The sequence below is a fragment of the Rhipicephalus microplus genome, chromosome 7 (genome assembly GCF_043290135.1).
Source record: "Rhipicephalus microplus isolate Deutch F79 chromosome 7, USDA_Rmic, whole genome shotgun sequence".
In the NCBI taxonomy this organism is placed as follows: Eukaryota; Metazoa; Arthropoda; class Arachnida; order Ixodida; family Ixodidae; genus Rhipicephalus; species Rhipicephalus microplus.
This window is the reverse complement of record NC_134706.1, coordinates 12,080,410-12,093,450: the sequence shown is the minus strand read 5'-3', so window position 1 is coordinate 12,093,450 and position 13,041 is coordinate 12,080,410. Positions and strand designations below refer to the sequence as shown.

Here is a 13,041-nt window from a genome sequence, read left to right as displayed (position 1 = left end):
CCCACCAAACACGTCTCCACAACCATCGAGACACAATCCCTTCCATCAAAAACACACGCTGCACTCTCTCCTACACCCTTCCTATCCAGAAAGGCTACGACGATGATCCTTCCACACTCTGGAAGCGAAATGAGGGGCCTCCCTTGCAAGAATGGCACAAGCTATCTTTCATCTCCTAAACTGTCAATCACACCATCCCCTCGCTTCGTCTCCGCCAAAAAAAAAATTGGCCTCTTACTCTTGTACACTGTACACTCGCGCTGCCAAGCTCTTTACCGCTGTCAGGTCTCTTCTAAAGCTCTGTCTGTACACAATACAACGCACGCTGTCGTTTGCCTCCATGCTACTTTTCTCAACTCTGTGACAACTTGCCATGCCCAGACCATGGCCCATTGCCGTTATGCGTGCCATTGAAGCGTAAAATACACCCTGCGGGCTCATATCTATATCCTCCCCTACAAACTCTACCCGCCTTGTCAATGTACACTATCCCAAAGAAAACTGAAAGAAGAAACGCAAAAAGAGCCGCAGCTCCTGCGATGGCAATCGTTCATCGCCAGTGAAAGCGACGAACGAGTTTGTACAATTTTCACAGCTGCACGCGCGCCCCCAGAAAACATGCTAAGGGTCGCTGGCCTCTCAGTTACGGGGGGAGCGAGCCAGCCGTTCATCATGACTCGGCCAGTCGTTCATCACGGTCGAGCCAGCCATTCATCATGACTGAGCCAATCATCACGAGCTAGCCATTAGTCACGCCACTGCCTGTCCTACCGCTGGGCATCCAGACGGTATGTCCCAAATTCTGCTGACGGCCAGCTCGTTCCTACTGCTCGGCACAGAAAAAAAAGTGACACTGAGCGCGCATCAGGCACAAGTAAAGTACGGCAGCAGCACAATGTGGCAGCCAATGCGTGCAGGGAAGGAAGTAAGAAAGCGCTTGTTATCGTTTGTCTCAAGAATAATGACGCAAATGCGAACACAGGTGGGTGAGAATACCTAGCCTATCACGAGAAAGCATTGTCATGCCGTGCCACAAACGGTGGAACGCAATGGGCAGTAAGACGCAAGAGGCGAATGACAATGATCAATACCAGTGTCACAAGGGTGATTTCGATAGCAATCAACGTTGGTCGCTGCTACGCTGTCCAAAAGCAACAGTGAAACCGCAATGTCAGAGCCAGACTGCGATAATCACGACCACCATTGGCTCCGATTAAGTGTGATTATGCAGCAACGCGTGATCAGGATCCAGTCTAAACCCGATTGGCCTCGATTGCGACAAAATGTGCCCATGTGACAGCAGTACGAGGCACTGGAAACTATGACAACCTGCACAAATGCTGCACCCTCGCCTGTCGCTTGAACAGACTGTCCGCAGCAAACCATTAAGGTGTTCCTCAGGGACCCCGGGGAAAACCCACCGCTGAATGCATCAATGCGGAATCAAGACAAGCAACAAAAAGAAAAGATTAAGCTTGTGAATGACAGCATGGAAACAGAAGGTGAGTGCGTGATGCAGGTTGATGCAGGACAAGTGTCGGGAAAATGCAAGCGAGAGGGCGAAGATAAAAGTGTGAAAGGGTGAGGTGGGGGACTCTGCCTACGTATGCTTTCATTGCTGCACCAACGGCTCGCAGAGCAGGTCACACCCTCGTCATTGCGGGTGGGTACTGCTGAACAGTTGCAAAAGTAAATGGCGATAGGATGTTGGATGAAAAATAAAAAAAAACGGTGAGACACGTTTTGATTAAAAAAAAAAAAAACTGTGATCTAGTAAAAGAGAAAAAGGTTGCAGGAAAACTGCTTTAAAACAGAAACACAAAGAGTTAATGGCAACGCCTATGAGGGAAGTGACCAATGTCTGGCTTTGCCACAGCAGTCGTTCAGCGCGTCGCGCTCAAACTTGGGAGCCCTGCAGGGGTAGAAACACAAAGAGGCGAAAGGGTAGCAAAATGCAGCTCTACGAAATGACTGTTTTTTTGCAGTTTTCTAAGGAGCTGGGAGCTACAGTTCATTTGCAATGACTGGAAAAGAGCATAGCTAGGAAAGGTAAGACAAGGATTGACAGCAGCAGCAGCAGCATCCAGGAAGACGGGGGAGAGGGCAGATTAAGAATAAGGGGATGGTGGTAACACAGCAAAAATAATAATAATAATAATAATTAAAAAAAAACAATTCGACGAGTGATGCCACCATTAACATAAAGAGGAGGAGGCAGAGTCTGTGGCAGATGCCGTCACACCCGTCGGAGACGACGACGTGGTGGAGACAGGCGGAGACACCGACTCGTCGGATCCACTCCGGTGGACTTTAGACGGCGGGGGCCGTGCGGGTGAGTTGGTTTCTCGGTCCCGACCGGCTGCGCTGCCTGCGGAGGTGGAGGTGGGTGTCGACGTGGCCGGCGTTGCGGACGACGAAGAGGTGGCCATTTCATAGTGGCGCTTGCGTGGATGCGTCGGAAGGGGCGCGGCCGCCGCGGGCGGCGACGAGGAAGAGTCTGGAGTGGGCGGCTGGGCGAAGGTGGACGATGGAGCCTGCACGATGACGCTCGTCGGGTGGAGAGGAGGTGGAGAAGAGGAGGCAGAGGAGGAAGGCATCTGCTCTGCAGTGGACAGCCCCAGCGGCTTCGGCTGGTAGAAAAGCTCGGGTGGGCCCCGGGGATAACTGCGCTCTGTGACGACACAAGAGAAAATGGAGGGGAGGGAGTTAAGCGAAAAGAGGGGATTTGGAAATGGCAAAATAACAAAAAAACATCAAACACTCAAATGTCTCCGCCAAAGAACTACTACGTCATGTTAGCTTCGGTTGTTTTATATCTCCTCACTTAATTTACAGCACCTATACAGCTCGACCCACATATCTACAATGAATTGTACACCAGTTGAACCCTTTTATATGAGACACTGATATAAAAGATAATTTGTTACGAGAGACGCCCCAGTGCCTACAGATGCATGCGTGGTACCTTGCTACAGTGGAACTTCGATTATACCTTCCGCGGTTTCACGATGACCCTCATTTTATGACGAATCGGGTTCGTCCTGGCTAAATCCCTATAGAAGTAATGCGCTCAGAACCTTGCTTATACGACGCAGTTCTACATCAGTCCCGCATCTCGCGACTTTCAGATATCGTCCAAAAGAAAAAAAAAACCACCTTTACTAGAATCAAACGTCGTCCAAATATTCAAAGGTGCAAAATATGATCGTGCCTTCCTCCAAGGTTGACGATTCATAAAATAGAGAGACAAGATGTCCCTCTTAGAATGGAAAATTTATTCTCCTGGAAGTTCATGCGCTTCTACATATGCCTCGATCGCGTGTGTAGGTGCCCGGGGTCCTTACCTAGTCAAGCTCTATCCACACAAAGTAGCTTCAGTCGGCTAAAAAGCTGATATTTCAACGATTTCGGTCCGTGGGAACTTTCCTTATTGACATACAGCTGACCTCCCGCTTTTGTCGCACTCACAGTCACAGGCTTGCGTACGCGTAAGGACTTGATTCGGCTGTTTTCAGCGTGCGAAATTACTTTCACTTTAGGTCAACGTACATAATAACGGTGGGACATCACTAGTTACACTTCAAAAGCCAACAAATCACAATGCGCACAGCTCAGTCATGCATGAAGGCATTCCATGCAACCTTGTGGTCTGTCGTATACGATAGTGATAACAATGCGTCTGACTCTACTGATGGTAGGCTGTTGGCAGCGTGGTTTCTGTTTCGTTTTCACTCGCAGGCAATTTTCGAACTCTGTTTATTGGTTAAAATATGCGCATTTGATTAGATTTTTTTTTTTAGAGTTGGGAATAAAGACTCGCTCACACCTCCTCCAACTAAGCCATGCTGCCATTAGCTGCCACTGGCACGAATAATTTAATCTACCTTCCTTGCAGAGGCACAAGGTCACACCGTGGGCTTGTAGTGCCACGCTAGATTTGGCCAGTTGGCCGCGCCAAAAAAGAAGCGGGCCCACGAGGAATTGGAGAACGGCCGAGCTCCTGACCTGGCTGCAGTGGCGACTTTGCCTACGCCTGTGTACCGAATAAAAGCTGTGACCTTGGCACGGGCTTGTAGCCGACGTCTCGCCTCTGCTTCCTCGACATATGGTGATCCCGGACCAAAAGACAAGCGACCGGCGCTGCACCCCTGCCTCTGAGCTTTGCGGCCATGTTCCGGCCAGCTCAAGCCTTGCAGCCGCACTTTGACCCGCCTCTACCACCGTTCCACACCGACATGGAGTCATGGTTCCCACCGACATGGAGTCATGGTTCCAAGAGTACGAGGCAGCCTTGGAGCTCAACAGCATCTGGCTCCAAGAATTCATGTTTGAGGTTCCGGAGTACGTTCTTCCACTTGACCTCATCTGGCTCCAAAAATTCATGTTTGAGGTTCCGGAGTACGTTTTCCACTTGACCTCAAACCACGTCTTACCTATTTCTCTTGGAGCCCCCGCCCATATGACAGACTACGAGATGCTGTTTTACGGTTTTGCGGCGCTGAACACCACCTCCGACAAGGGACCGACCACACGAAAGGTGCTTTCTCATCTACGCTGATCAAGCCTTCCTTGCGGTTTTCCTCGACCGTATCTCGTCCAGCGCTATGCCACAACAAGGTAAGCGACTATCCTACGACACCCACTCCGTTGACATATTGCAGCGTACGCCGCCCGAAGATCGGCCTTCGGCCTTTGGTTGACCGGTCGGTGCCTGTGGACACGTTGGTGAACAAAACGACTTCAGCGCCTACTGACGCAGTGTGCGACACCCAAACTGGCGCTACCTGTCACCTGTTCGCTGACACCACGTGTGGCACCGCAATCAAACCAGCTGCCGTCTTCCACATCAGCAGTAAAGCTACCGCGAGCACGGCAACAACTGCGGACGACGCTCCAGTTCTGCCTGCGGTGAAGCGACACGATCATGATCCACCAGCCACGCAAGCATGTGGTCAGCATGCCGTCCCACACCCAAGTTTTCCTGTGCCAGCTGAACAAGGTGGTCCCGCATCCACATACACGCCGTACCATGCCCTGGCACAGCTTGAGCCTTCTGTGATGCACGACTTGCCGCCGAATGCCTCTGAAGACAGCGCGGAGGAACTTGAGCCAAATCAGCACTCCCCCCATGAGTTTCAACGAAAGTCGTCATCACGAGTGCTGCTCAAGTTCAGGCGACAGAGATGTGCCAGCATCTGTACCATCCAGGCGCATCACCAGCTCCTGCCACCAGGCCATCTCTGTTCAATGGGCCTGCCTGCCGCTTCCTGTACAGCCCGTCGGAGATCGCAGTGTGCGTTGCAGAGCTTTTTTTCCGGCATGCCGTTCCAGGGACCATCGACCAGCGTTCTTATGACCGCACCTTATGCAGACACATCAATTTCTCAATGACGCTCGCGCCTGCCTACGCCGGTCATGCAACACTTTTGACACCTGCTCTCATAAGGCATCCCCACGCTCTGTACCATACTCAATGAAGTGTTACCTGAATGGCAACCAATGGTACCTCCGATGCCTGCGGCACACGAACCTTGGCGGATTGCGTCACTGCTGCCTACAGCATCTGTTCGGTGCACACCTCGCCCACTCCGCGACTCCCAGTGTCGCCCGTCCGAGACCCACTGCTTCCCGATGCCCCATACTCGTTAACAACCTGGACTTCCAAAATGGACACTTTACATATTGTCGTTAATGCACATAGTAGCTGTCCCTCTCTTTTGTACATATTGTCGCGACGTGAAGACAGAGGTCGTATTTGACAAAGCTGAGAAAGCAGCAGCAGGTCTGTTTTTCATTTACCGCGCGCCAGAGTTCCTCGTCTTTCTCATTGTTGCTTTCTGCATGCACTGCCCCATTCGCCTTTCTCGCAGGACGCACGTGACAATGTGTTTTCAATCGCGCAAAACGCTGGGGAGAAGGGAGAGGGAGGGAGAGCTTATGTAGTGCCAGGCTAGATTCGGTCAGGTGGCTGCGCCAAAAAAGAAGAGAGCCGCGTGGCCCGTGTGGCGCATGCGAGCCAGGAGGAATTGCAGAACGGCTGAGCTCCTGGCCTGGCTGTACGCTGCAGCGGCGACCGGCCTACGCCAGCGTCCCGAATAAAAGCTGCGACTTCGGCACGGGCTCATTGCCGTCGCCTCGCCTCTCCTTCCTCAACAGGCTTATTCAGGCTGTCTGTATCCGTTTATTTGTTGAGTGTGATGACTGCCTATAACCCTCGTTTTTCGATTATACGACCGTTCTGCATGGTCCTTTGAAAGTTCTATACCATATTTACTTGCAAAATGAACGCACTTCTTTCTCTCCAAAGATCAGTGATATGTTGAGGGGGGGGGGGGGGGGGTGTTTATTATGCGGAGTAACTTTTATGAAAACTTCTTTTTTTCAGAATGAGCAAAAAATGCGGAAATGCAAAAAAATATAATAAGTTATATCGCTTAGCCTTTCATAATCAACACGGGCGTACGCTGTTTGGAAACAGCTTCCTTGTTGCACCTCATTCATCTTCGGTGGTTGATGGCGCTATCTTTTGGAAACAGTCCCCGCGTCGACCGCACAGGCCATAAAAGCACTTCACGGCCATCTTTTCTTGCAATCGTTTGACCGCTACAATGGCATCTGTTATGATCTCTAGGAACGCCTAGAAGCATGTGCTACGATGCACTTTGTCAACTTTGCAGCAGCATCGCATGACGACCGTGATGCCACGATCGCCATTGTATCAATTGTAACTAACATTGCAGCGAGCTTCCATCGAAGCATGAAAACAAACCGTCGATAACAATTAACGACAAAATATGAAGGCCGCTGCCTTGCTGTCAACATGATAAGTTGCTGTAGAAAGGAACAGAAAGATGAAACAAAGCAGTTGGTTCATGGTGCAAATACAGTCAAACTTCGCTACAGCGAATGCCACTTTAACAAAAAATTCACGGTTCCCCGTCGACAGTCCATACGATTCAATGCATAAGTATTGTCGCCACTGTCTTCTGTCGTCCTGCTTCAACAAAATTTCATGATGCGATTCCAGGCTCAGATACTTATTGCTACACAGTAAACCCAATCTTTAGCATTTTGATGCATTTCCAGAACCTGGAAATACGTCGAAGAAGTCTAAAACACGCGTTGGCACCACCACAAACCGCTGCTGTTCAGCAAGCATGGGCGCCGTCATTGCTCGATAGTGATGCCAATGAGACTGCCTTGCTTTTGCCACTGGCTTGCTTTGAGCCGCAGACAATTCGAAGCTGAAGCTCAGTCACTCAGTTCAAGGTTTTCTTTCACGCAGCTGTGCGGAACGATGCCTTTATCGTTGCCACTGCGTATCGTTTGGTTCACACTTGCCCACTGTGGCAACTAATCAGAGCAGCTGTTCATCCGCATTATCAACAGAATCAGATAGCCGCGAGTGGCGGAAGATAAGAATGACAGAATTAGGCAAAAAGTCACCGCTCCATAATACCCTGCCTCCATCTCGGTGTTGTCGGATAGATTTTGACGCCGGACAGCTGCTGGTGTTAACGTGTTAATGCAGCTGTTTGGTTTGTTCATGAAAGCGGTTGTAGGCCTTGTTTCAGCGTGCTTTTCACCATGGTCTTGCAATGCATGGGTGAGAATCGCGTCGTGACGCTGCTGGAAAAAAATAGAAAGCCGCGAACACTTTTTGAATTTTGAAAATGACCATTCCTTTGTTTTGCTAGCTCAGATCAGCTATATTTTTTAGATTTCACTACAACAAAATTTTTTCCACGCCCCGTCAGTTTCGTTGTAATGGGGTTGGACTGTAACTCGAGAAAGTCCCAGTCGCTAGTCCTCTTCTGTGTCCTTGTCGTCATCTTTTTCGCCCTGCTTCCAGTTACTTGCATCACAAAGATGCCGCACTTGCCGATTCCACGCTCATTCTGACTCGTCATCGCTGCTTCCTTTGTAGCTTTTTTTATAAACGCTGTGCAATCCTCGGGGCCATCAAGCGCACTAGATATGCCACACAAATGGGCAGTGACGCTTGCCTATTTTGCTATGACTTTTTTTGTTTAGTTTTGTGTTATTTGTGGAGAGAGCATGAGCCCTCACATGCAAGAAGTTCGCGCCTTTGTGGCGGGTTTTTGATCGACCATGTGTACTGTCCTATCAGTGGACAAGCAGGCGAAGATTTGCCGAGAGTTGTGTAAGGGCGGAGCAATGAGAGCACAAGAAGAGGCCCCGGAGCTCTGCCAAGCGTTCTGAACCGGGCTTGAGGTGTTAGGCACCATCGGCTCCGCCGAATCCCGTAGGGTCGCCCCACAAAAGACTGTTCATTTCCAAATTGTTTTTCATTTCCTCTTTTTTGTAACGTTGATGTCCGTATTCATAGAACTGTTGTACAGTCGGTAAACACAAGTTTTTCTCAGCCCACTAGAACTTCTCCAGCGTTTCTGCTTCATGTTCAACCGACCAGCAAGTCAATCGCTGCGATTGGAATAGGGGCAGCACGTTTCATCTCTCTCTTTGCTATACCCCCTCGGGTGGTGAGTCTCAGGTGCTGAGTGGTGAGGGTTTTTACAACATCGAGAAGAACCCGGATTTTACTCCTATTGCAACAAAATAGCATTCCATATAAAAATAAATTTTATATCCAAACATATACCGTTTCATCTATAACAAGACTATTGTTCTTCAATTCGTTATAACACTCGATTCCTTACATCCACGGGCATGAAGTCAAGGTGGTATTACGAATTAATTCAATAAAGACTGCACATTTTGTCTAAACAAGCATCTGTACTGCACTCTGTGTTTGTTCGCTTACGCGAGACAATGGCACGAAAAACACAAATGGGCAGATAGCTCTTTAAAAAAGATAAATAAATAATAAAAACTTAAAAGCCCTGCCCCTTACGAGGCATTAAGGGCAAGCAATGCTAGGAATGTGTGTGCATGACATATTGCTTCTTTTCTTTTTGTATCAAATTCACAAAATGCCTTCTCCTGAGCTTTTCCTTCTTCCATTCGTGGAATTGGACCTTAACCCACGTAATTAGCAGCGCTGCACGTAAACTTGAGACTGAGAAATGACATATCACTTTGATAAAGATCCAATTTTTCTCCATCAGAAACGGCTTATTGCCGACAAGTCCGTGACCGAGAGTGCATCAGTTATAAAAGAAAAGGTTGCATACAAATACGCATGTGACCTGTGCACCGTGGAGAGCCTATGCATGCACTTGCTTTCTTTCTTTATCAGCATCATTCAAGCGGTGACCCCTGGACATGATAGCACCTAATCATGTGAGAACGGGACTTCCTACAAGACGTGCAGGTACTGACAGTGCACTTGCCAGAGACTCTGTCTGCTGTGCTGTTTTCTCCGCTATGCATATGCACCTCATCTGTGCCTTATCTAGATAGCCTTATCTGTGCAACCAGACATTCATCAGACAGCTAGAGTGATGCCGACTGTTGTATCAGTGATCTCGTTGCCTTTCAAAGATGAAACTATTGTAACCTGGAGTCCATGATTGTGTTACATGTCAAAGCCCTTCACAAGAGGTGTTGATGTAACAAACAACAGAGGACATGCACTGAGCCTTGATCAGCAAAAGGGACAACACCACTGCCGTGCCATTTTGAAGTTCCATCGTTCGTACGCACCATATTTCTGTCTGCGTTTCAACATGCAGGAGCTGTTCCGGAGGTATCTATTAGACATCCAAGTTTTTGTACTATTTGTACTTATCTTAAACACAGCATATGCAGCTAGCTCTTCGCACGTTCAGTGGGCGTCGAAATTTTTAAATAGCGACCCAGATGCTAGACACTCGCGAATAAATGAATGTCACGTGAGTACTCCCTATAGGACATAAGAAACAACTGTGTGCCTATATCTTGAATTTCTGCTTAAAGCGTGCTTTTTGTAAACTGTATTGTTCAAAGATTGCAAGTTTCTACACCCACGATCCCGCACACTCACGGGCGCAGAGTTTCTCGCGAACCAAAATGCCACTGCCACCAAAATCTGCAACTCACACAATCTTTTCTTTTAAAGTAAGAATCAGACAAAAAAGGCCTATATGCAGGCTTACTAATCTACGGTTGGCAACAGTGAGGCAGCACACCTTGGTCGAGCCGTGGCGAGTCGCTGCGCATGCCGTTGCTTTTGAGGACACCGTTCGAGACCACAGACGGCTGGTGGGCCACCAGCACCTTGGGTTTGCTGTTGGTGAACGCCGGCATGAGTGGGGATCCCCCTAAGTGGTGGGTGCCACCTTGCGAAGAGACAAGAGATACGATTGTTGGGTGTGAATGCCCCGAACCATGGTACGATTGTAAGAGACACCCTAGTGATGGGCGTTGATAATTTTGACCAGCCGGAATTCCTCAAAGGACACAAGGCACTAAATAGAAACCTGGGGATGCTTATGCAGTTTGTGCTGAACACATGGGCACTTCTGACCCCGATTATAATGGTGAATATTGCCTTTATCATAATTTTTAAATTTCGTTTTAATAATAATATATGGGGTATTACATCCAAAAATTATGACATCATTACGAGACTCCGTAGTGGAGGGCTCAAGAAATTTCGACCATCTGCCGTTCTTTAATGTGCACTAGTGTCGCCCAGTGCGTGGCCTCTATCATTTCACGAAGGCAGGACCACTTCTCAGTTTAAAACACTTTTTGTCTAGCAAGCAGCACAGAATAAAGCGATGATGAATAATAATATCCATACTGTCATTTTGAGCAATAATTATGGTACGCAGAAAAGCATTAGACAATGCACAGAAAGAGAAACGATTCTATAATGGGACATCAAGGCTCTTCTGCTAGCTAGACTATGTAAAATACCGTTCTTCTGCAACCTTTAAACGTAGTTTGTAACAATAAATCATACTCAAATCACAAAAACTATTCTTGAACCTGACACTATAGTTCATGGTCTTGTTTATTTCCACCAGGATTCTATCACACATTCTGGCCAGTTGTCGTCCCCTAAAAATATGGGCAAGATTAGTTACCTGGTGAGCCTGGTGCCGACTGGCTGGCCTTAATCTCCCGGGCCAGGTACGAGGCCTGCGGGGGTGCCAGGCCAGGGGGAATAGCCATCATGGCAGCGGGTGGCTGCAAGGGGGAGCTGGGGGCCCCCTCGGGAACCATGCCTTCTGGTACGGGACTGGGCTCCCGTGACAGCGAGTCTGGCGTCACCAGGCCGCTGTGTGCACCGTGGCTTGGCGACGCCGGTGCCGACCTGCGTGAAGAGATTCGTCACACGACTCGTGAGATGGGCTGCCCCCCCAGGTTACAACACAAGCAAAAGTAGACTGTGATGTGATTGGAAATGATTATACAACTTTCACTGTTCCTGGCTTATACAAAAGTGAAACAGTTTGAGAGGTTTGCTTCCGTACTAAACACGATTTATAAAACTAAATAGCTAAGCAAAACACGGAAGTCATTTTTTGTTATTCCTTTAACTGTAATGTAACTATTAAGACAGAATTGAAAGGAATTCAAGAAGATGAAAAAGCACTTTCTTCATCAGTGGTATCCAAACCCACTACCTTTAGATTACGTGTCTGATGTTCTACCTATTGTACTTTAATGAAGGGTATTCCCCTATCAACTTTTTGTTCAAAATTTATGCCTGTCTAGTCCCTGTGCGTGTTAGCCAGCACTACAGGTGGCCAAAGTGGCAAGTGTGGAACACTTCATATAACTGCGCACAGTCATTATCTCATACCCTGATTGCGTTTGTTGACTTTTCCCCAACCCATATAACTCTCTCAAAGTAAACTTTATAAAATTTGAAACTGTCAATTCTGTTGCAGTTTTTCTTAAAGTGTGACAGTGAGCCAGTAAAATCTGCTTCCTACATAAGGTGTTATATCCTGTAGAGACTAATGGGACTTCTTGCCGTAAGTGTGCCCGCACCATGTGGGGGTGCCAACACCCCCGTTCAATATCATTAGCACTAAGGCGACGATTGTGGCTACACACGAACCTCATTATAACAAACTCTCATCTTACATAAAAATAAGTTTGTTATATCCAAAAATTCGTTATAAAGGTTTATTCTTAACACTAACTTTATTGCAAGACTTTTTTCATTTACTTTGTTATAACCAATATTTCGTTATATCAAGGTTTGACTGTAGTTCGTTCTTTCAAAACTTTTGATTGTGGATTGCAATCTTATTGAAAGAACAACAATGAAGAAGGCAGATGGACAGAGGTTAACAAGGCAAAGTGCAGAGGTATGTATTTAAAGGCCAGAACAGGATTTTGTTTTTCGTCGAGGTTGCATCATGCAAGTTGCATGCCTTAGAAATAAAGAAAATCCCTGTAAGGCCACATTTCTTTCTTCACATTTACTTTACTCCAAATAACCCCTTACACTTTCGTTGACATTATTGTGAGCTAGATCTCAATGATAAGGTGTCTTAAAAAAAAAAAAAAAAAAAAAAAAGCCCTTCCAAGTACACTGCTTTCCTTCATAGCGTAGTAATGATGATTAGACGTCCCCGAAGAGTCTTAGCATAGATCACTGAGTAAAGCTCTTGCTGCCAATATGTAGAGGGCCAAGTCACGTGTATTGAGAAACGGTCGTCGAAATCGCCAACCTTGAGGAGGCAAAGGGCGTCCGGAAGCAGGGCAGCCCTCGTTGCCGCCGTCTGCGGAATGCCTGCTCAACGAGCTTGACCTCCGACTGGGGGTCGATGCGCCAGAATGAACCTTTACCCGGTTCCTCCTGCGACCGGGGAACTTTGACGAAGTACCGGTTCAGGCTCAGGTTGTGCCGGATAGAGTTCTGTGTTGAACAGAGCAAGAGCTATTGAGGGCACACACACAGCAGTACGCATGCGGTAATTCCGCACTGTTAATAAACACTGGTGTTTTACTTGCCAAAGCCATCTGATATAATTATGAGGCATGCCATAGTTTGCCGCACATGTGAGCCCCATCTAGAACGCCACGTTCACGCGCATTAAAGAGAGGCATGCGCTGGGCTATCACAAAAAGCATGAGAAGTCGCAGATGCTCTTCTAAAACAGCAGCTTGCTAGAT

At 47.8% G+C, this 13,041-nt stretch overlaps 1 protein-coding gene across 1 annotated transcript in view; it reads right to left on the bottom strand.

The window, feature by feature from the left end:
• Window positions 1-1,955: 1,955 nt before the first annotated feature.
• LOC119180236 (forkhead box protein K1) overlaps window positions 1,956-13,041 on the bottom strand; it is a 71,099-nt gene continuing 60,013 nt past the window's right edge. Inside the window, exons 5-8 of the mRNA XM_037431379.2 lie at window positions 12,597-12,784; window positions 10,995-11,224; window positions 10,092-10,241; window positions 1,956-2,671 (exon numbers count right to left, since the gene is read on the bottom strand). Of these exons, the coding sequence (XP_037287276.2) occupies window positions 2,196-2,671; window positions 10,092-10,241; window positions 10,995-11,224; window positions 12,597-12,784 (1,044 nt within the window). The 3' untranslated portion in view covers window positions 1,956-2,195. The remainder of the gene's footprint in view (window positions 2,672-10,091; window positions 10,242-10,994; window positions 11,225-12,596; window positions 12,785-13,041) is intronic.